This window comes from Carassius carassius, chromosome 24 (assembly GCF_963082965.1).
Source record: "Carassius carassius chromosome 24, fCarCar2.1, whole genome shotgun sequence".
NCBI classification, from domain to species: Eukaryota; Metazoa; Chordata; class Actinopteri; order Cypriniformes; family Cyprinidae; genus Carassius; species Carassius carassius.
The window spans coordinates 11,945,588-11,969,690 of NC_081778.1; the positions used below are offsets into that span (position 1 = coordinate 11,945,588).

The 24,103-nt window shown below is 38.2% G+C and overlaps 1 protein-coding gene across 3 annotated transcripts in view; it reads right to left on the bottom strand.

Moving 5' to 3' along the window:
- The window catches only part of LOC132102820 (myosin-10-like), a 41,575-nt gene extending 23,176 nt beyond the window's left edge, over positions 1 to 18,399 (bottom strand). For all 3 annotated transcript variants that reach the window (XM_059507487.1, XM_059507486.1, XM_059507485.1), the window contains exons 1-15: positions 18,238 to 18,399; positions 13,659 to 13,827; positions 11,541 to 11,747; positions 9,727 to 9,883; positions 4,468 to 4,495; positions 3,861 to 3,978; positions 3,307 to 3,354; positions 1,914 to 2,006; positions 1,764 to 1,827; positions 1,421 to 1,519; positions 1,175 to 1,318; positions 837 to 1,051; positions 549 to 701; positions 290 to 463; positions 11 to 184 (exon numbers count right to left, since the gene is read on the bottom strand). In XM_059507487.1, the coding sequence (XP_059363470.1) occupies positions 11 to 184; positions 290 to 463; positions 549 to 701; positions 837 to 1,051; positions 1,175 to 1,318; positions 1,421 to 1,519; positions 1,764 to 1,827; positions 1,914 to 2,006; positions 3,307 to 3,354; positions 3,861 to 3,978; positions 4,468 to 4,495; positions 9,727 to 9,883; positions 11,541 to 11,747; positions 13,659 to 13,817 (1,833 nt within the window). In that variant the 5' untranslated portion in view covers positions 13,818 to 13,827; positions 18,238 to 18,399. The remainder of the gene's footprint in view (positions 1 to 10; positions 185 to 289; positions 464 to 548; positions 702 to 836; positions 1,052 to 1,174; positions 1,319 to 1,420; positions 1,520 to 1,763; positions 1,828 to 1,913; positions 2,007 to 3,306; positions 3,355 to 3,860; positions 3,979 to 4,467; positions 4,496 to 9,726; positions 9,884 to 11,540; positions 11,748 to 13,658; positions 13,828 to 18,237) is intronic.
- Between the last annotated feature and the right edge of the window lie 5,704 nt (positions 18,400 to 24,103).

Sequence of the window (24,103 nt, forward strand, 5' to 3'; positions counted from 1 at the left end):
TAAATCGGACCTTGCCAGCATAGTGTATAATGGAGAAGTCAGCCTCTTCTTTAAGCTGCCTCGGCCGCATGAACTTCGAGTGTGAACCCTGCTCAGCTGACACCTTGTCCACAAACGAGCGATCAGTTGCCCTCGGAAACCAACACTCCTCATCAAGCAATGCCAGGACGCCAGGAGGATGAGCCTGTGGAGCAAACCAGTCAGTAAACACTATAAAGACACTGCATGTCAAAGCAGGTGGTTCTCTATGATGTGAATTAAGATCTACACACACACACAACACACTGACCGATCTCTCAATCAGGTCGATACAGGGCTGAAGATCCAGACCAAAGTCGATGAAGTTCCAATCGATGCCCTCTCGCTGGTACTCCTCTTGCTCCAGTACAAACATGGTGTGATTGAACAGCTGCTGTAGTTTCTCATTAGTGTAGTTGATGCATAACTGCTCGAATGAGTTCAGCTGTTGTGAGAGAGAACGAGAGGGAGGGATTAATATTTACCAGCACAATAATAAACAATCATGAAGACCCTTGCATATAGCCCACCTGGAAGATCTCAAATCCAGCGATGTCCAGGATCCCGATGAACGAGGCCCCCTGCCGCTGTCTGCGGTCCAGCGCTCTGTTGATCCGGTGCACCAGCCAGCGGAACAGACGCTCATATGTGGCCTTCGCCAAAGCCTCCACTGCGAAATCAGCCTGAACACGCCCACAGCAATGAAACAAATGCATGTTTCTATTGTACAGCGTTGCTGAAGTAAAAGTATATTACTGTAGGTGGTCTTAATGTACGATGATGTTCAAAGCACTTCATGAAGCCACACAAACACACACCTGCTGCTTGGTCTGAGCCTTCTGGACGTACTCGCGGCCCACTTTGATGCGGGGATTGAGAATGGCTCGGCTGAACTCCAGGACACTGATGCCCAGCAGGTGGCAGAGTTTCTGCGCTGCTGTGTCGTCCGGCATTGAGGCCTGGTCTGTGTTCTTCTCTTTGTGAAACGTGATGTTCCCAAACTGCAGCACTGCAGAGATCACCTTTAACATAGCTGAAAAGAGAGAGAGAGAGAGAGAGAGAGAGATAGCAGGATGGATAGGAAGATGGAAAATCAAACATTTCTCCAGTGGTCATGTACATCCTTCTAGATCTATTTGAGGCCGTCCTCTCTTACATGTGGATTCTTCCTGTGTAAAGCCCATGATAGTCACTGAGTCCATTGTCTGAGTGAAGTTTTCTGAATCACTCTGACCCGGAATAGGAAGTGAGCCCCCGCAGAGGAAGCGATACTGATCCGCACTGCCCAGCAGAAGCTCCTCTACAGAGAGACAATGGATAAATAACAACAAAGATAATGTTTCCATTGAAGAGAATAGAAACGTTTATATTTTTGACGATGTGTTGTGTGTGGTCTACTGACTTCTCATGGCCTCAGAAGCTCCAGAGAGGAGCTGGTAGAAGATATGGAAGGTCCGCTCGTCTTTAGCCTGACGAATGGCTCGAGACTTCTCCAGCAGATCTAATACACATGCAGGTTAAAGAAAAATGCACAGATATTCATCTTGTTTATATGCTGTCCATTATAGGCTTTTTATAAAGTATAAAGTATAAAGTTTATAAAGTAGCCCAAATTTATAAATGCCATTGCATAACAAAATATAAAGTAGTATCTGCAAACAAGGATGCTATAACTTTTCTCACAACTAACGTTACTTTTCTAAGCATTTTTTCTAAGGTGATGTTAGTGAATTTATGAAGGATACAGGTCTCAATATTAGCACCAACAATATATCCAGCAACATCAAAATTGATCCTGATGAATTTGCCCTAAAACAAATTGAAAAGCATGTCAGACCAGTTCAAAACATCAAGATTCAAGTGATGATGGTAAGATGTGTTGTTGCAGAGCTTACAAATCTAGAAGAGTTGTCATTTTTGACAGTTTTGGCATTGCCAAAGGCCTCAAGAATTGGGTTTGCCTGCAGTAACTGTCTCTCCAGTTCCCCCTAGACACAGGACAGGAAGAACAGCATGTCAGAGCAGGACTATTACAGGCATTCCAGCAAAAATCCCACAGAAAACCTCTGCTTTCAGAGACCCTGCAGCACCAGCACCAGCAGCAGCAGCAGCAACATATGACTGCAGCCAAACAACTCTCACTCTCTCGCACAAACACACATACACTAAATGGAGACTTACAACAGACGTCTATTCATTTTAAATAAAGCAAATTATAATTACCACAGAATACAAAGATTAACTTGGTGATTATCAAGGTGTGGGGTGTTGATAATACACAAAAAAGGGAGAAAAAGATATTAATATATATATATACATATATATACATATATATATATATATATATATATAAATTTTACATTTTAAAATAGGGTAAATGTATAATTTTTTATTTAGGTATACAGAAAATAAAGAAAAATCTAGGCAGTTCATTAAATTTTTTTATTTAACTGTGTAATTAGAAAAAAAAAACACGCATTGTTTTTTGTTTTGTTTTTTATAGAAAGGTGATATGAAGTCAGAATAAAATTGCATTCATTTAATTTTTTTATAAAATCCAATAAATGTACTTTATAGTTTAATAAATATAACCTATGTAAATTAGGTCAAACAAAATAAAATAAAAAAACAATGGTCTAAACCAAACAAAAACAATTGTGTACATTAAAAGAAGGAAATAATAAAAAAAAAAAATTGAAATAGGTAACATCTGGAAACATTTTCTGTTAAATTTGTCCTCAATTTAAGGTCAGAACCACACACACAGTGTTGAAAGTGCAAACTCATAAAATTGCAGCTCAGCAAAAGCCTTAAGATGAAAAAAAAAAAATCCATGTACAGGCCAGATAACCTCTGTTTGGGCTCTGAGGTTTCGCTCTTACGCATATAGACCAGTGTGGTCTATAAAGGTCAAAAAAATACCATGGCAAAGCTTTAATATGCATACAGCGCCCCCTAAATGCCCATAGTGGAAGCATTAGAGCACAACCATACTCACATACTGCACAGTCTGTTAGAGTCCACAAAAAAAAGAGAGAGATGGGGTGGTTGAACAAGTGAACAGGACAAACAGGGACAAAAAACAGAACATATTGATGAGCAAAAGCATAAAAACATGGTTAAAAAACAAAGCAAGACAAAACAAATAAATCCAAACAGATTAATTAGACATATGATATCACACATTATGAGGTTAAAGTGGCAGGACATGAATTAGAACCACTGAAGTATGAAATCCTTCCTGTCGGCCAGATTTGTCAGTTAAGACGAGAAAAAAAACCCACTCACCCTTTTCACAGCGCTACTGCCGCGACCCAGAGAGCGTGTACCATCCGTCTTCAGCGCAGAGCAGAGGACAAAGAGAAAGAGGAAAGAAGAGCAGAACGAAACAGCAGGACCCAGGAAAGAGAGGAGACGGGGACAGAAGCGCAATCAAGAACAGCGAAAATAGAAATGTTAGAGAAAAGATGCATATAGTCCACAGATACACCAACACTTATAGCTTTATAATTCAAGAGTTAACAATAAGGATAGGCCGTGGCAAGTGTGAAAGTTCCTGCTGACTTTATAAACAATATTTTAAACAATTGATGCTATTTTAGTTGAATATTTTATGGTGAACATATTGGCAAGGCAAGTGGATCTGCAGAACATTATTATTGTATTATTGCATTATGCATAATTTATACTTATTGATGAACTTCTGTAACAGAAGCTTTGAGTTACTGGAGAACTAGGCAGCAGCAATAAATAAATGAATAAAAACCAAAATCGAAAGGTAAGCATGTGCTGACTTTTTAGAAAAGGAGAAAAAGAAACTTGCAGCAATCCTCAGTCCTCACCTGTAGGGCGCTGTCTTTGGGACGTCCCAGAGTCCCAGACTTGTGTGAGGATGCCACATGTGCCAGATACTGAATCACTTTTTTTGTGTTCTCTGTCTTTCCTGCACCGGATTCCCCTCTGAACACACACACACACAAACAGAACAAATAAACCACATTCTGCTGTAAAATAGGTTTAGACTATTTTCAGAGTTATTCAAACAAATACGAGCAGATGACTTAGCTGGAGTCATTGTTTTAACAAGATTCTAAACATATGCTGGAACAAATTTAACAACACATGTAAAGGGAAAGAAAATATGATCTGTGGAAAAAAAAGATTGTCTGTCTGAATGAAGTAAGTTCATTTACATTACACCAGGACTGAGGGAATAAACAGGACAAGTCCTTTTGGTAACTTTGTCTTTTTGTGGCCTTTAGGCTACTGCTGGGTCTACTAAGAGATATAAGTCAAATAGCTACAGCTCAGACTTGCATCTCTTTAACTTAAATGTTCATTGTTTTCCAGTCATAAGAAATCATGAGTTTTGATGGCTTGAAAGAGCTGAAGAATATTTTTCTGAAAATATGTTCCACAAATATGTAGTCGAACTCAAAAATAACTCACGTGCACAGGATGGCCTGATCTTCTCTGTCTGTACGAGGGACACAATGCACATGAACAGGGACATTAGCATGACCAATGAACAATTAAAGTGATTGCTCTAATTTTTTTTATATAACTCAGAATTACACATAACATGCTTTACTGAAATAAACAAGTTTAAAGTACTTAAACTGCTTAAACTAAAACTGAAAAAATAAAGCAAAACAGAAATATAAAAAACGAACTAAAATGACAAAAGCACATAACAAAATTACAAAAAATTAAAATTAAAATACGAAAATAAAAGCTAATTCAAACATATTAATAAACAGTATATATTATATATATAGTATTTAAAATAATACTAAAATAAAAGTTGCTAAATTGTATTAGAATTAGACCCAAGTGACAGGTGAATCTGCAGCAAAACACCAGGGCCCGTATTTATAAAGAATCTTAATGCAAAAAGAAGCTCCTAGTGACAAAATTCTAAGAAAATTCTTAGAAATGTGGGCGTTTACTCTTAAAATTACAGAAAAAATTCTAGTAAAGAAAAAAGTAATTCAGAAAGAATCTTAACCCTTAAAAGAGGTCTTAAGGTCAAACTTGTTAGGAGCACAGACGAGGACTTTTAAGATGCTTAAGAGTTTCTTTAGCTGAGGAGAAAATGGCAGAAAGACGAAGAGGCAGAAGAAATGTGTTGCAGACAATGGATGACAGTGAGTTAATAAGACGCTAGATTAGATCGTGCAGGGATCGTGTTTGTGACTGATCTTATTAGAGATGTGCTAACATCTCCGACACAGCGCAGAAATGCCATAGCGCCAGAAATTAAAGTAATAACTACATTACGATATTTGGCAACTGGGAAAATTCAACAATGCAATAGTGATGATTTGGGTCTGTCACAACCTTCTGTAAGCAGAGTGATCACACAAACAATTACAGCACTTTCAGAACATCTTATTGTGTCGCAGTTCATTTAGTTTCCACTGGACATTCCCACCTTGCAGGCTCAAAAAAAAAGCATTTATGAATATAGCAGACTTATAGGTGCGCACAAGCAGGGGGAATGAACCGTTAATAGTTTGTGCTATATGCTCCCATGTCTGCTTCTTGTCCCTTGCTGTGACACTTGGCCCGAATTTTCCTTTAAGAATGGCCTTGTGTTCATCCACTAACTGGGCTAACAGTAAACACTGTTCCTATGTCCAGTTTGGCTTTCTCGCCCCTTCTTGGTTTTGATTCCATGTTTGATACATTAAAACCAAAATTCAAACTGCCACCTAAATAAGACAGCAATCACTGTAATTGGAAAGAGTGGAACAATTTTTATCATTCTAAGCCAATCAAATACCTTATAGGAAATTAAAAGCATGGTAAATAAAAAAAGGATTTATATACACACATATCATGTGTGTGTGTGTGTACGAGAGAAAAAGTACGTATGTAAATTCAAAGTGAGAATTAGAATAGACCCTATACTTAAAATCACTCTTTTTTTTCCTTCTTGGACAACCAACCAATCACAGTCTTCAAAAGATTGTGTCATACATAGCAACGGGGTCAACCCCGCCTCCTCACTAAGATGAAAGTTTTTGTCTTTTCCTTACTCAGAGTTGCTCTCAGATCGGTCCCGAATCACTCTTAAGCTAAGACTCCTACGTAAAAGTTTTTAAGCTAAATTAAGAGTTTTCTGAGAGGATTCTTAGAATCTTTATGAATACGGGCCCAGGCCTCAGGCATCAACAACAAAAGATGTCAGTGTTCCCTTTCAGTCACGTTGTTGACTGACAAATTGTGAATCTTGCTAGAGAGACCACTCCACTTTGAGTGTTAACTAAATGAGCCAAAGCACATTGGCATGCGATTATTGCACCCAACTGCCGCTGATCATAGCATAAGTAGGCAGTGCAGTGCATAATCAGCTGTATGTTTCGGAGCCAAGCAGTGTTTTCGTTCTGCTCCTGCCAAGCCTTTTGTGTGTCGAACGAGTCAGTGCTCTCAAAGGAGCTTCTCTGTGTCGTTGTTACAGCGTGACAGCGGGTTGGTTGACCTTCGTTGAGTGGGTGCAAACTACATGCTGCACTACCCCCTGTAGAGTTGTGGCGGCCATCTCCCCTGTGTGCTTCAGTATAACTAAAAGAGCAATCCAAAAAAATGCATTCATGGGTGAATGTGTTTTTAAAGACAAGTCTTTTTGAAGATGGCATTTCACTAGAGCTGAAACAACGAATCGATTTAATCGATTAAAATCGATTATTAAAATAGTTGTCAACTAATTTAGTCATCGATTCGTTGCTAAATAACTTATTTGCTCATGAGAAGCGGCTCATTTCGTGCATATTTCAAATCTGCGGTGACCAAAGTGTGGCAGTAATGAGCCACCGGAGGTTTTACTCAGCCAGTACAACAGGAGAAGTAGCGAATAGCCAATAGCTGGCCTCGTTTTATGTCACGTGCTTCCCGAAACAGCGTCTCTGCAGCATTCAGCGGGATGTGGGAGTACTTTACTTTGAGCCTTCAAAAAAGAAGATTAACCTGTAAACTCTGCACTACTGAACTGTTTAAGGGGCCGTTCACATATCGCATCTTTTGCGCGCTCATGTTCGTTATTTCCAATGTAGGCGCGCAGTATGCGCGCTCATAATGGAAGCGACGCGGTCGCGACGTGCCCGTTTTTCCGTAATTTTTAAAGCTCAGCCAAGATGAAGGAACAGCTGATTATAGCTGTATATGGATTTCCATTTTGAAATAAATTTAGTAGCAGAGCTACTGCAAGCAATTTTTAGAGCTGCAAATCCATTTATCCTTTGCTGAAATTTCCGCGTCTTCAAGGAGAGAGCACGTCATGTTTGCTTAGCAAAGGCAGACGCCTCAGGGGCGCAACTGCACGAGCGCTTTTGAAAGGAGGAGAAAGCAGTGCGCCTATCGTTTTCCAAACGTTTTTAGGCGCGATATGTGAACGGCCCCTAAGACTTTTATTTGTGCAGATTCTTCAGTACAATGTTGTTTGCAGGTGTTTCAGAGAAGCTCAGGTAGACCTGTTTACCTCTCTAGAAAACTCTCACTGCCGGCAGTTTTACTCCCTGACCAAGGGAACACTCGGCATGGAAGCACTGGCACACAGTTGGCCTGGAGGCCTACGCCAATAGGCATTTCCTCCAGTGAGCCTTCTTGAACAGACACTGTGCAAAGTCATGGAGGATGAGGAGCAGGTCCTGCTTGTGGCACCCTGCTGGGCCACTCGAACCTGGTTCCCGGAACTGATACTCACTGTGACAGCCCCTCCTTGGCGGATTCCCCTGAGGAAGGATCTACTGACTCAGAGATGGGGCACCCTGTGGCACCCGTGTCCAGACCTCTGGAAACCTCTAGAGGTAGTGGCCAATCACTTCGGCATTAGCACAATCTATGTGATACACTTATGCCTTGATGTGAAACTTGTTCATCGAGTGGTGTTCCTCTTATCGAGAGGACCCTTTGAAAATGCAGCAAGGGTTTGAGCAAAGACTGTCTCCCTCCACCCTTAAAGTCTAAGTCGCTGCTATTTCTGCTAACCACGACCCTGTGGATGGGAGAACGGTGGGAAAATACCAGCTGGTCATTAGGTTAATCAGAGGGGCAAGAAGGTTGAACCTTCCTCTGCCTCCCTCTATACATTCTTGGGACCGGTCTCTGGTGCTCGAAGCACTACAGTGCATCCCATTTGAGCCTTTGCAATCAGTTGAGCTGAAGTTACTTTCAATGAAGACTCAGTTCCTGGTTGCACTGGCCTCCATCAAGAGGGGGACCTGCACGCTTTTTCGGTTGATTCCTGCCTAGAGTTTTGGCAGGCTCACGCCCAGGTAATCCTGAGGCACCGGCCTGGCAAAGTGTCCAAGGTTCCCACTACTCCCTTCAGGGATCAGGTGGTGAGCCTGCAAGCACTGTTCGGAGGAGGCAGACCCAGACCTAACTTTGCTTTGTCCTTTCCGAGCATTGAGATTCTACGTAAACAGGACGCAAAGCTTCAGGACCTCAGACCAGCTCTTTGTCTATCAAGGGTACCGACAGAAGTGGAATGCCATCTAAGCAGAGGATGGCCTACTGGATAGTGGATACCATCACCATAGCTTATCAGGCACAGGTTGTGCCTGCCCACTCAGGTTGGGAGCTCACTCTCCTAAAAGTGTTGCATTCTCCTGGGCGCTGGCTTGTGGTGCCTTGCTGACAGATATTTGTAGAGCTGTGAGCTGGGAGACCCCCAACACATTTGCTAGATTCTATAGCCTTTGTGTGGAGCCAGTAACAACCTGTGTTCCCACTCAAATGGGTAGAGGAACGTCCAGCACCAGGCCCTCACTCGCTGAATCCTTGAGAACCAGTAGAGGGCTGGGTTCCATATGTAGAGACCTAAGTGGATCCCATATGTGTAAAGACATATCAGAGAAAACCTGATGATGCGCTGAAGCTTCTTTCAACTTATACTCATGCTGTGATCAGTGGCAGCTGGATGCAATAATCGCATTCCACATTGGCTCGTTTAGTTTACACTCAAAGTGGATTGGTCTCTCTGGCGAGATGCACAATTCGTCAATCACCAAAGTGACGTCTCCATTCCCACCTTCAGGAAACGAGTGTTACAATACGTTACCAAGACGTTTTCTCCTCCCTTTTAGAAGTTCATAAGTCTATTTATTTTGCAGCACTTCAACAATTTGCATTTAGCATTTTTTATCTGCTGTTCGCAACCCAATCAGAACAGACCTGCAGCACACCAGTTAGACATCAAAGTCATCAAACCTGTATCTTCAAGACTAGTTAATCCATTAATGAATAAATTAAAGGAATAAATAATGTTTGTAAATTAGACTTCCAGTTGTATTTTCTGCATATTTGTGCGGAACACTGCATGTTTTCCATCTCAAAGCCTTTAAAACAGACAAAAAAAGTTAAATTTTCTGACACAGTTAAAAAACTAATTTAACATTATGTCATTTATTAGAAAAGAGTTAAGACTCATGACATAATCGGCATGGCTCTTTTTCCTTGAAAACACACACACCGGTCGGGCCAGCTTATTAACCACAGACACACCCTGAAGAGCAGGATACAGGGGGAAAATGCCTAATCTCAGTGTCTCAGTCATGCTTGTGGTTTCACACTGTTAATAAGTATGTGCAAAATGCAGAAAAGTGAAACTGGCACCTTCTTTCTAAATATTTTGACGCAGAGGTGTATGAAAACATTCATATAAACTGAAGCAGCCTACAGCAGGTTAGTTGGTTGCCATGGTACCTTGCAGCATGCTCCTGTAGGCCGCCTCTGATATGGCATAGATATGTGGAGGCATCTCATGCCGTTTCTTCCCACGATACATCTCTATGATGGATTCTGTATAGATGGGCAGGTTCTTATAGGGGTTGATCACCACACAAAACAGGCCGGAGTATGTCTGTCAGACATCACACACAAACACCAGAATTCAGACAGATTGAAATAATGATGTTGTATATGTAGAAACTATTCTTGGCAGAGCTGCATAGACAGACCAGCCACAGACTGCCCACAATCTGTTCACTGACTGCCTGATAGAAACTGCACACAAAACTAGCAGTTACTTGCAAAAATCAGAAGCTCAGATCTGATTGGCTGCCTTTACCCAGATTCTTCTACGTCACAGTGCTCAGGTTTTTAAAGAGCTTTAGGTTCGCAGTGCTTGTTTGTAGGAATGCACAATTTGGGCAAAGCTTTTATAAATCGATGTAACTATTATAAAATAAAAATATTAAACAAAGTAAATAAAACTAACTTCAGATGTAAAATGAAAAGAACAGTGTAAAATAAGATCAAAAATATTGTTTAAGAAAAACATAATAATAATTAATTTTACAGTACAACTATAAAATTACAAAAATAATATCTGAGTCTTAATTTCTTTATACTGAGCTTTGATTAAGCTTTTGTTTTGGTGGAAAACCAAAGAGTTAAAGCTTCTTTGTTGGCAAATATATTTACTAAAATAAATCAATTTTAATAATCATACAACGCCATATTGTGATTTCAATTTTATTTTGTTTAATCGTTCAGCCCTAGTGCTTTGGTTTGAGGCGCTTAGTTGTAACTTATATTCTACACAGTTTTTGGAGTTGTATTACTGTAGAAGAAAAATAATGCATTTACTATTACTAATTTTAGTAAATTTACTCTAATGAAAATACCATCTAATTTAAGTCTATAGAATCTTTGTCATTAAAGAAAATATTAAATCAAATATTTAACATTTTATTTAATAATTTAATCATGTATTAACATTTAACAAAATCAAAATGTCAAACTGTCCTTACTCATCCTAGCACATTAACTTGGAATGGAATTTTTGACTTTATACACACATTAAGCATTTAGTTTTTTAAGGCACAAATTTCAAATTCATATAAAAATAGAAGGATTTAAATCTAGCAACCCATGTCAGATTCATTACTCATAAATGGCGCATAAAAGCAAAGCAAACAGGTCAGTCACTACACTGTACATGTCGGTCCGACGGTCTCATATTGATTGGTGGTTGTTTGGTCAGAATAAGCTGTGAAGTAGACCAGACTTCATGCCAATAGTCAAAAGAGGCATGCTTGCCATTGTACATGATGATCAGAAATATGATGCCTGTTCTGAATATTCTACATACTTTCTCAAACACTGAAATGTAAAATATTGACATCACCATGATCTTATGCGCTCATTCAAATTTGATTACTGAACCAAGTCGGGTAAAAACTGGGCTCAATTGACTCGTTTGACAGATGCGCTATGAAAAAGGGCCCTTGATCTTGTGTGTGTATGAATGCATCTGTGCATGTGTGCTTGTACTTTCTAGGCTGCGTTCAGCATGAAACCTGAGCGGAAATTCGAACTGTTAGTCTGTGATGAACAAACACATCCGTGTGTATCTGTGTGTGTAACACTATCCTTCTCGCTTACTCAGAGAAAACCCATGCACACATGCCCACACACACTCATGTGACAGCAGGGCACAGTCACAGGCATGTGTCAGGACTGAATGATCGTTAAAAACACGTGGGGAACCATTCGGACTAAAGGGAAACACTCACATATATGAGTCCTGAATAGTATCTCTCTTGTAGATTGTGTAAGACAGAGGCCTCATTGAGGCACGTAAGATCAGCCATGTCTTCAACTTTACTGAATCGGGGCGGATTCATCCGCTGGAGTTCCTCCCTCGAGAGCGTCAGCTTCCTCCCACTGTCTGTAAGCTCCACCTCCACCTCGTCACCCCGTTCCTCGCGCACACTTGCAGACTGACCAAAGGAAAAACAAGCAGCAAAATTAGGGATGATAAGAGACTATATGAATGTGCTCTTTGTAAAATGTCTTTCATGGAACATGTGGTAGCAACTCAAAATTTGCAGCTGATGCGTCACTGTCTTTTATTAAAGTCATGACCAGTGTCAAATGTCCAAAATATGATCATATTTCACTCCATATAAATAACGAATGACATTATTTTTATGACAAGTAAGGACATTTATGACTCATTAATATAATGCAAAAAAGAAATAAATAATAATAATTTTATATATTTTAGATCAAATTTATATAATATCATCATGTCAGAAATGTTACCAAAGCACAGTGGGACATTAGTTGGTTTATTCAAACAACATTGTGAGTTAAACACACAGTTTCTGTGTTTGAGAGATTGATGATAATGCTTAATATTCTTCTACAGACCACTGACTTTATCACACAGGAATAGTGGCTTTGTAGGAAACAGAGAATGAATTCATGTTTGATGGAGACAGACAGTCTGAGAGCGAGTGTGTCAGGGGTTGAGAAACAGTAATAGATATACTAAGACATAGAGAGAGAGTGTTCAGAGTGCCGGCTTCATGACCTCCAACAGGAAGTGCTGAGATCTCCCTATCTGTTCTCTCTTGCATTCAGACACACTCTCAACATGGGACACTTTATGACGAGGCCTCATTTTGTATTGCGGTGACGTTTAGCAACCACTGACTCAACAAGTGTTTTGTGCTATTCATAGTGTCATATCAAAGCACTAAAGCCCTGACTCAAACACGTGTTTGGTGGGTGGGCTGCACTGAACTAGCTTTTCAGATCAGAAGCTTTGACTAGACGGAGAACAACATAAACAAGGTCAAAAGGTGAGCAGCAGATTAGAGCGTCCTCCAATGGGCTATAATCTGCTCTTCAAGAACCTGACCAACTAATAGATCTGGTTCATTTTGTGATCATTTACTCACCATTATTATGTTTTAAATCCGAATGATACGCCTTTATTTATTCAGTGGAACTGAAATTTGGAAGAATATTTAAATCAGTCTGTGGTCACAAAACACACAAGACCCAAACCTAGCACGCCGAATCTTCAGGTGGCAAGTTTAAACATACAGAAGAACAATTGAGATTTGAAAGTGGTGGAGGGGAAGATTCTCAGTCATTAATCATCTAAATTTGAGTTTGCTTCGCACAAAAACCAATCGTATGATTTACAAAGTCTATGGAATGTATAGCTTATGAGTCATATGGACCACTTTTATGGTACTTATATAATGAATTTCTTTTTAATCTTCTATAAATTCTCATCACAGTTTACTGTTTGGATAATAACTTCTGTTTCCTTTGTTTTCATGGATGATGACAGAAATGTAATAATTTTGGATAAAAATGTTGGATATAACTTTAAGCAATATATGAAATATTTGTTGCGTTTACTTTCTTTTTCTAACTTTTCTGCCCAATATTTGAATATTATTCCTGATTATTATCCATGTCATATTCACTTTGTTTTGTATGCGTTACCTGGTCTTTATTTGACAAAATATGATTCCCAGTGCACACAGACTTATTTAATCAGATTACAGAGTGCACAGCTGGTTACAGTGTCTACTTCCTTTTTAGTAACAATTTTTATATAATAGGATTATGCTATAATAGGATTACAGAATCAAGAAGTTTCTATCTAAAGTATAAATCCATATTTCACATTTTTTCTGCATCAAGTTCAAATTATAAAATTTTTTCAAAGTGTTTATATCTAATTTTGTAAATATTACGTCAAATAAATATACATTTTATTTACTACCTTTAAGTTAAATAGTGTGATATCATATATGTGCGTATTATTTATGTGACCATAGTATTCTCTAAAATATCAGCAAAGGTGAACAACGTTATATCAGTCTTACTTCAAATCCATGCTTCTCTGAAGGCACCCATACAAGTCTCTTAGCCGCCCAATCAGCTTGGCTGGAGGCGGAGAACCCTGAGGTTGGTGACCCAGGCCCCGCCCCCGTGGACAGGAAGCGGGTGACATCATTAACATTGCCCCCCGCTAGCCTGGACATGGTTGTAGAACTGTGTAGGAGAAAGAGAGAGAGAGAGCTGTAACTGTTTATGGAAGGAGCCCAGCACAGTAGAAAACCAATCATTACCCTTAATAGAATTATAACCATCATCATTATGATGCCACTGAGGCAATCAACAAGTCCATCAATCACAAAGAACAGAGAGGGACAGTGAGAGACAAACCAACAAAGAGTGCTAGAGAGACATTTAGAAAGAGGACTACAGTATTGTGACATTTAATATTGCAGTTAAACTGAAGGACAGCCTGATTGAGAGTGTCAGTAACATATGCAGATCAGAAAATATGCATGTGACTATGCAAAGGCTGTACAAATCTGACCGCTAAAATACACACCCACATATACATTTGTGTATTTTGGGCCTTCTTTCTGAATACTAGCATACTTAGCATACGCTTTTGATCCAAAGTGACTTACAAAACATGAACAAAAGCAAAAGAGCCAACAATATTTGAAATATAGACCCAAACTCAGTTCATTTCAAGCTTTTTTAGAGCTCTCCAAAAAGAAATGGGCACTGTTAAGACTAACTAATAACTAATTTCCCCATTTATATAATATTTGCTAAATAAAAGGCATAACACACTATGCCTTTTGAATAGCTGTTTATGGAAAAAGATGATTTTTGCAGCCAGATGTTCTACTACATCTACAGAAACATGCTAACCAGCTAAACCTTGACTTTTTGGTTAAATCAGAGCAATGTTTAATAGCACCACAGTGTTCAGATTATGGTGCAACTCAACCTATAGATGGTTTACTTATAATTATCTCTGCATGTTAAACTGGGACAGGAAAAAGTATTTTAGCACAGAAAAACGACACATTTCAGCTTTAAGTTATTTTCTTCCTATCTGTGTGTTTGAAGCAGGGCTGTTCCTCTGTGTGTGTGTGTGTGTGTGTGTGTGTGTGTGTGTGTGTGTGTGTGTGTGTGTGTGTGTGTGTGTGTGTGTGTGTGTGTGTGTGTGTGTGTGTGTGTGTGTGTGTGTGGTTAAATTCATGTGTGTCTGAGATGCATAGAGGGACAACGTGCATGTTCTGAATTTGATGGATTGGTGAAGTGACAACCAGGCCAAAAAGCAAAGAGTGGAAATGAGGTCTACACAGTGTAACCTTACAAGAAAAAACAGGCCGTTCAGAACATTTATTCCAATCCATGGGACAAACTATCAAACGGTCCACTCTTCATCATTGCATACCCCAGTGCATTATGGTGGGGGACTGCATCTTAAAGCTAGATGAACACTAAAAATATAAAAGATATAGTTCACCCATTTTTAATGGGGACAGTAGATGTCAAGCTCCACAAATTACAAGAAAAAAAAACATGTTTAATGGTCTACACGATTTGAGCGCACTATATCCCAAGTCTGAATCCTTACCATAATTTTGTGTGAGAAACAGACCAAAATTGAATCTAGCTTTCAAATGTCATCCATTTTTTGCTAACATTAAAATAAGGTGTGCAAAGCCTACTCCATATTGATTATTTTGGTAAATGAATAATCTGCAAATTATTTGGACATTTAATCAAGTATTGTTAGCAAGTAATAACCAGTTACAATTCATTTAAGGTGCCCTTGTGTAATTATACAATTAAGTATTGAGTAATACTAATTTACCTATTTACTCGAGGGCTAGGATTAGTTTGGTTTATGGTTAGTTCCTTGTAATTATACATAATTTATTGTTATTACTATAGTAAACACATGTAACATGGGTGACAAGGACACTGTACAATAAAGTGTTACCCAATAGCCTTTAAAATGACTTTAAATGCATAAATGACAACAATGGGGCAATAATAATTACTTCAATAAGGCATTAAAAGTAATCTTAAGATACATTATGTAATTGTATATCTGTGTAATAGTAAATCAAACTGCTTTGTACCAAAAGAGAGATATGCATTAAAATATGCATTAACATCATGAAAATGAGGAGTGATTTTAAAAATATAATGTAATGTAAAGTTTGCAGTGCAGCGCAAAAATCATAATCACTCATTTTAAAGGCACTCCTTTTCACATCCCAATTCACTTTTACTATATGGAAAAGAGCAGCATGGACATTCTGCAAAACGTGTCCTTTTGTGTTCACACGGGAGAAAGAAGTGATGCGGGTTTGATAAAACATGAGGGCGAGTGAATAACAGAAATTTTATCTTTGGGTGAACTATTCCCACATGTCAGTCAAGCCAAGTCAGCTTAACAAGTGTTACGCTGTTGAATCCATTGATCACACTGTCTTTCTATCCAGTCAAAAATTAAATAAAACCGTACTCTGACTAAGGTCTATTGGGGCAAGAGACCTCTTTTCCACTTTGTTAGAGTGCACAAGAAAGGAAAAGGTTCTGATCTTCAGTATCCCTGATTAAAAGAGTACTGTTATACAAATCCATATTAAAATCAATTAGCCTACATAATAAATCTCTGGGTTGTGACATGCAGGCACTGAAGAAGGCTGTGAGCCTATGGGCAATACAGCCTGATGACTGGACATCCCTGTTTCAAGACCGAAATTACGAAAGCAGGAACTTCACCAATTAAAGTCATCCAGGTTTTCTGACTACGATTGTGCAAAAGGGAATGTGTATGCACTAGCTAAATTCTTGTTGTCTTTTTGTTTTGTTTTTTGTCATCTGCTTTTTTCCAAGTCTTTAAAATTCCCCAGAGGGCTTCAGAGCTCTATTCAAAAAAAAAAAAAAGACAAAGTGATAGTGATCGTAAGCGCTGTCTGGTTTAGTCTATGCATGTCAATCACTTGGGTGTGTTTTGGCAGCCGTCGCCACATGACAGTTGAACCATTCTGACAATTCGGCCACTTTGATGACACTACCAGATATCCTTTAATAAATGACACTGCATAATGTAAGATGCAGTGCCATAACGGACACATGCTCTTCAATATCCAGCCAGGTTTTTGATCTACTGTATGGATTTCTTGATGTTTGACTATCAAATAATTGCACTCGCTCTGAAAATATCTGTTTGAAGCATGTGTTCCCTACACTGGAGCCAGGCTACCTGACCCATCTTACACCATACCTCTCACAGATACGATGAGATCACTTAATTAAATGTGTTCCTAGCAAGAGGTGAACCTGTCTGAGTCTGTGTGCGCTTCTGCATGACAAATATAAGAGGAATGAGGGAGTATCTCTTTCATTCTGACTGTTTTACTCTTTCTCTCATCATTTTTAATGTCAAGTGTATTTTATTTGAATGATAGTTTATTTAGCATGGAATATTATGAAAGAATCCATATATATTTTAGTAAAAACGTATAAGGATAACGTGACAGCAATTTTAACAAAATGAATGCAAAGTATAAGATAAATTAAATAAAAAAAAAATGAAATCAAGACTTCTCTGTTGAACAGACATTGAAGTCGGTATGAATTTTAGAGCAGTGACTGCTATCTGCAGTTCATATATAAATTTGGCTGTGACAGAAGCATGACTGTCCTCTCTCTCAGTCATACACAAATTAGGGTTTAATGCTGATCTTTCATATCTAACTGGTGATATAAGAATATATAAACAGATGAGACCAAATGAAAGAATCAGCATGGGTTTCTAATTCTCCCTGACGGTTCCTCAGCATCTGACGCGGCAAAAAAAAGAGCTATAAACACTCCCTTCATTATTATAATATTACAATATCGCTAGTAACAGAGGGTTCCCACGGTAACATAATTACAATACGGCATTTTTTGGAGTATTATATGCGCGTTCCAGTCTGGCTCAGCCAGAACGCGCCTAGCTGCCTTAAAATGCTTTCTAGGTAGTGAGTGCACTAGGTTTTGAGACATCGCGCCGGTAGCCGGCCTGGGTCCGTGTCTGTTCTGTATGTCTAGCAAAGCTGGTGTATTCCCATTATAGAAGACCTACAATAGCCCACAAAGAAAAAGAAAAAACACACCTCGGCCATTAGGCTATATGTGACAAATAAACAGAGCACCTGATGGTTAATGCAGCATGGAAGAACGGCATGAAGGGTTCACACTTTCTTAAGATGGCTCAGGGAAACACCCTTTAACGATGATTACTGTATCTGCCTGTGAAGATGAAACATTATTGTCGTCTCTGTAGGTTATGTGTTTGAATTATTTACAACACCTATTTACTGGATTCTCAAAGAGCATGCTATTTGAAAGGACTAATGCATAATTTATAAAACGTTTTATACAGCAAATGCGTGTTAATGTGCCCGCGATGTTACTGTTTTTTCTAATGCATTTTAATGCCGGGGTCTTTTCTAGATCTCTTGGGGGACCGTCCCTCTCCGGTGTCATTCTCGGCTTTATTTCGAGGCCCCATAACCCACGGAAACCTGATCACGCGCACGGCACAGAATAAGGAGACACGGGCACAACACAAGACAACGCGCGTCTTACCTTAAATGAGTTAATCCACTCTCAGGATATGACTAGAGATGTGAAGAGAAAGAAACGCGCTCTCGTGCTTTTCTTTCCAGTGTGAGAGTAGCTACTAATAGTGCAAATGCGGCTTTTCACATTACAGCGCTCCCTAGAAGCCGCAACATTCACACTGAGAATAATACAGACAGAGAAGCGAAGTGAGGGCAAGCGGAGGACTTCACCAGAACACCGACGCTTCCTCACTGCTGACCAATAGCGTTCAGGATTTACAAGCTTAATCCCGCCTTCCAGAAAATAGACGCTAATTAAAGCCCTTACTATCCCTTTAAACCCGCCTTGTGAATGGGACAGAGCGGTCACGCCTTTGTACTGGCAGCTTCTCGCTCGGCGCGCGACAAACAGCTCAACAGGACTGAACGACCAATGATGGGAGTTGAACGGAGTTGATTGACGTGAAGGGAGGCCAGTGGCGGAAACGCAGCAGTTGCCGCTGCAGGACTGTTGCGCCGTGGGGCAGAGATTTTGTGCGCTCTTTGTTGACAGCAGCGCAGTGTCTGTCTGACGCGAGAAAGATCCCTGAAGCTGGACGAGGTCTGGAGGGGCGCCTCAAATCATTACAGTCAGAAATGGAGAACGACATTTGAGGTGACAACAGCTGCTTAAACTGAGAGCAGATACACCATTTGTACAATGTATAAATGAATATAATTAATTAAAATATAAAAAACATACCATTTAGCATATTTGTATTGTTATTATTAGTATTTAATACATAATAGATATACATAAACGCACATGTGACAAATATGACCATCAAGCATGATGATGATGATTGATTAGACTATTATTATTAAAAAATATGAAAATAATTAGACACATCTGCAAATTTCCATATTACAGCTGTTTAAATTGAGCATAAAAGCACAATTTGTACACCTGACAGATACGATTTTATCATTATTATTATTAATAATAAGATTATATTTATTTAATTCAATAATTAACATTTTGCTATTGTTATTATTAGTAGACATTACCCAACAATTATTAATATTCAGAAGTTCTTCCTTATAAAAAAAAAATAATAATAACTTTTTTAAGCATAATTAAGAGAAAATGTCATAACATTTCATAAAATAAATAAAAAAAACATATAAAATAAATAAAAATGTAAGAGATGAGTAAAAAAAAACATGTATTTTTTTATTTTTCACATGTCTGTGAAGCACATTCTGTCTGTACAAAGTAATATGAATGTTATCAAAGGAACAGCAGAGGCCTGGACACTGATCGACCAATCATTTGACCGCATTTAGAAAATAAATAAAAATAAAACATGAGCCACTGGATGCCAGGCATTACTGAATTATGGAGTGATAAAAGCATACAATTAGTAAGGGTATAATGGTTTTGCTTTAGTATTCATAAATATAGGTAGAAACCTAAACCTACCCCTCACAGAAAACTTTGTGCATTTTTACAATCTCAAAAAATAAAATATTAACTCATTCTGTATGATTTATAAGCTTCTGTACCCATGGAGACCTCAATTTAGGTCCTCACAGTGACACAAGTCCCCATGAGTTAGTGTGCATTCACGTTTAAGTCCCCACTATAGAAAAACATACAGATACACACACACTCACGTTTGTTTTTGTGAAAAGTGGGGACATCCCATAGGCGTAGTGGTTTTTATACTGTACAAACTGTATATTCTATGGCCCTTCACCAACCCTACACCTAACCCTCAGAGGGAACTTTGTGCATTTTTACTTTCTCAAAAAAACTCATTCTGTATGATTTATAAGTGTTTTGAAAAATTGGGACATGGATTATGTCCTCATAAGTCACACTCTCCTTGTAATACCTGTGTCATACCCATGTCATTATACCGAGTTGTGTCCTGATATGTCACAAAAACAAGAGCACAAACACACACACAAACACACACACTAGCAACAGTATGCACAGAGGCCTGTTAATAGAATTTTGTGGTCAAGAAGTCTAATGACAAACAAGCAAGCTTACATGCAGAGAAACAGGAAAATTAAAAAAAGGTGACAATAGTAAATAAGTGGATAAATTAAAGCCACAGCTGTCTTTAAATAGAGGGCAACACAATTCTCCTAATATGACAACTACATAGCCCTAAGTTGAACCTGTGATAGGATTCAGTCAGTTGTGTGTATATTTTAGTCCACACCAGTGCTATCTGCACACCTGACAGAGACAGCTTAATTTGGCCATAAATCCACTTCTAAAAAAAACTGTCTGTGATACGAATGTTAGGTATTCAGTGTATTCAGCAAAGATGCATTTAATTGATAAAAAGTAACAGTAAACATTTACAATGTTGCAAAATATGTTTGTTTGTTTGTTTGTTTTTTTCAAATAAATGCTGTTCTTTTGAACTCTATTATTCATCAAAGAATCCTGAGAAAGAATGTATCACAGTTTCCACAAAAATATTGAGCAGCAAAGCTGATAATAAGAGATGAAACTAAATCAGCATTTTAGAATGATTTCTGGCTTTGCATCTCAATAAATAGTATTTTTAAATATTAAAATAGAAAACAGTTGTTTTGTAATATTTCACAATGTTTATACTGTATTTTTAATCAAATAAATGCAGCCTTGCTGAGTGTAAGAGACTTGTTCACAACTCCTACCCTTTGCATGTTAGTTTATTACACATTTTGAAAAATATGATTATGTATGCAGCTAAAAGAACAGTAGCCAAGTTTTCTTCCACTTTTTGCGGTTTATTATTAAAATGCATTTAAAAGGTTTGTGAAAAATGCGGTCTCCAGCCTGTTTCCATCCAACTGGCCCTTTAGATATAAAACAGTATTCATATTGTTGCAATGTTTGCATGTTTGTATCTTTAAAGGTTTTTCACCTACATAGCTTAATGCTATAAGCCAATAAATGGATGAAAGAAATTCACAAGGCCTATTCATTGAGTGGAATCCAGTTTAATTCTTCAAATAGTGAGACCTATCTTTTTCAAGTGTGGGAGAGCGCACAGTTAAAGAAAACACTTGACAATGGCATCATCCTTTTAAAAAAATGAACTGTTGCAAAAATAAAATAAATAAGTAAATAATAATAAAATGCCACTTATGCAAAGAGACATTGTTTCATTGTCTGTTTTTTCTATTTTGAATTATTGTTAAACATTTTAATGTGCTAATACATTTTAACAAAAAATTCCTGAAAACTTTCAGCTCCATTTCACACACACACACACACACACACACACACACACACACACACACACACACACACACACACACACACACACACACACACACACACACACACACATATATATATCCATACAAACAATTAGCTAATTCAATTTTGGTCTGTGCAACTTTGAAGAATATGGTATGTTACATTATTACAAATTACTCTTAAAATGCTTCACATAATTGTCTGTGTGTATCGTGATACAAAAATGCACTAACTTGAATAAATAAAAAATAAAAAATACAGTACATAAGAGAAATAACTTGAAAATGCTGCAGATTTTCAGTAGTTTCATATTTTGCAGTGACTCTAGCAGGCACTCCGAAATTCAATACAAGACACAAAAGTTCTCACAACTTTTGAGAGGACCTTTTTCTATTTTTCACATGTGTATTATATTGTCATAAGAGGTAATGTGTAACAGGTATTTCCTTGCAATCACTAAACTGTAAAATCGCTAATTCTGGTTGCGGCCCCTAGGGGCCACTGTTGTGTCTTGATCAGGTGCACGTGCTGGAGCCACTGCAGCTCGTGTTGATTCTGAAAGATTGCCAGGTTCAATCAGCGCACTGGGTCGGTGTTACAGCTCTCCTCATGTCACAGTGACCTTCTCTATCAATCCCTCTGTATTCCCCCTTCACTCTTTATTTTCTGCCGCAGTTCGATCTGTTTTTGGTTATTAACCAATATTGGTCTTTGACATGGGCGGATCTACAGGGGGGCAGGGGGGGGGGGGGGCAGGTGCCCCCCCACTCTAGAGCCTTGCCCCCCCAGCTGCCCCCCTAACTTTAATGATCCAAAAACTGTACTTACAAAAACAACCCACCACTATGTCCAATACATTTACCAAAAGTGAACAATTTAATTTTTAATTTTAAATGTATTATTCGCCCTTCCCCCTGCCCCTCAAATACTTAGTTACCTCCCTGATTCAAACGTGCAGAGCGGCGTTCGCTCAGTCTGTATAAAGGTAAATCAGTAGCAAAACTCGAGAAGTTGAAGATCTGATGTGAGAACTTGTCATATTAAGATTTGTATTTGTAAGTTAAAATTTACACTCACAGCTCTGATGTGAAAAGTTGAATCTTTCAATTTGCACACACAGACAATGATCAAAACACCCGTGTTTTGAATTGGAAGTTGTAGATTAATAGTCACAAATGTGTAGAATGACATTCACACAAAGAAAATGACATACACACATGTTTACGACATATTTACTTTTGCACTTTACTTCAGTTTCGCTGGACAATGTCAAGTCGGCACTTACAACCTCTCAGATCTGGAAGTACAAGTTCAAATCCTAGCGCTCTGACTTTGCTACTCTTTTTGCGGTATTCTGTTGCAAAACTCACTTGTGCACTTGTATATGCAGATGTGAGAGAGCAGAGCTGGGGGCGGGGCTTTGGTGCGAATGAAGACATTTTATTGGTCGATGCCCGACCAATGAACAACGCCAATTGTTTTCACTGAATATCCTTAGCTTTGACAGGATTTTAAGACACTGCATTCATTTTGCCATTCAGGTATTATCTGGTAGACAAATAATGCAACATATTTTATATGTATATCCCACTGCATATCACCCTACCAGAGTTGCAATATAATGCTGTTTTTATTATTTTTATGTTTTGTAAAAAAACATCTTCATTGGGTAAAATTCCTAATTTACTTCAGTAATGAACCTTTTTAAATGCAACATTATTATTATTTTTTTTAAATAAAAATCGAGTGTCTAAATGTACATTAAACAGCAAAGCCTAAAAAATAAGCACTTATGACCAGAAATACTGTTTTGAGCAACTAGTAGAGCTAAATACATGTATTTATTAAACATCAACAAGGCCATCTAGTGTTTAAGCAATGGAATTGCATATGAATATTATCTTTCTGGCCACCAAATGCCTCTAATTTAAAGCGTGCCTCTTTGCACTGGAATTTAAACCTAAATACTACAGTTATTGTAGTTTAAATAATAACCATATTAGAAAATGTTATATTTCAAATGGTCATTCATGAATCATAATTATTGCGCATATTATTTAGTACCATGATCTCTTCAAATTAACTAAACAGGACTGAGTTAACATTTAGTACAGTTATTTTATTGGTTAAAATTTAGACTTAATTGTTTAGTCACATTTAACTGCCAAGGAGGAGTATGAGAACATAATGCTGTTCCATTTTCCAGTATAAAATGCTATTATAACGCATAATCGTTAGTCAACGTTAGTCAACGCAGTTATCCATGCATAAATCAATGCACTTTACGTTTTACAAATTACTAGAAATCGCTGCAAATATAATGAAACTACTGTCTGTCCCAATTAATACATTTCAAGCATATTGACAAAACGTTTTGTTTAGTACTATTGATAGCTCCATGAACCACGTGAACGCGTGGCGGTGAGATCAAAGCATGCTCTGGTACAGCGAGTTTACTCTGCAATATGCAGTGGGATATACATATAAAATATGTTCCATTATTTGTCTACCAGATAATACCTGAATGGCAAAATGAATGCAGTGTCTTAAAATCCTGTCAAAGCTAAGGATATTCAGTGAAAATTGGCGTTGTTCATTGGTCGGGCATCGACCAATAAAATGTCTTCATTCGCACCAAAGCCCC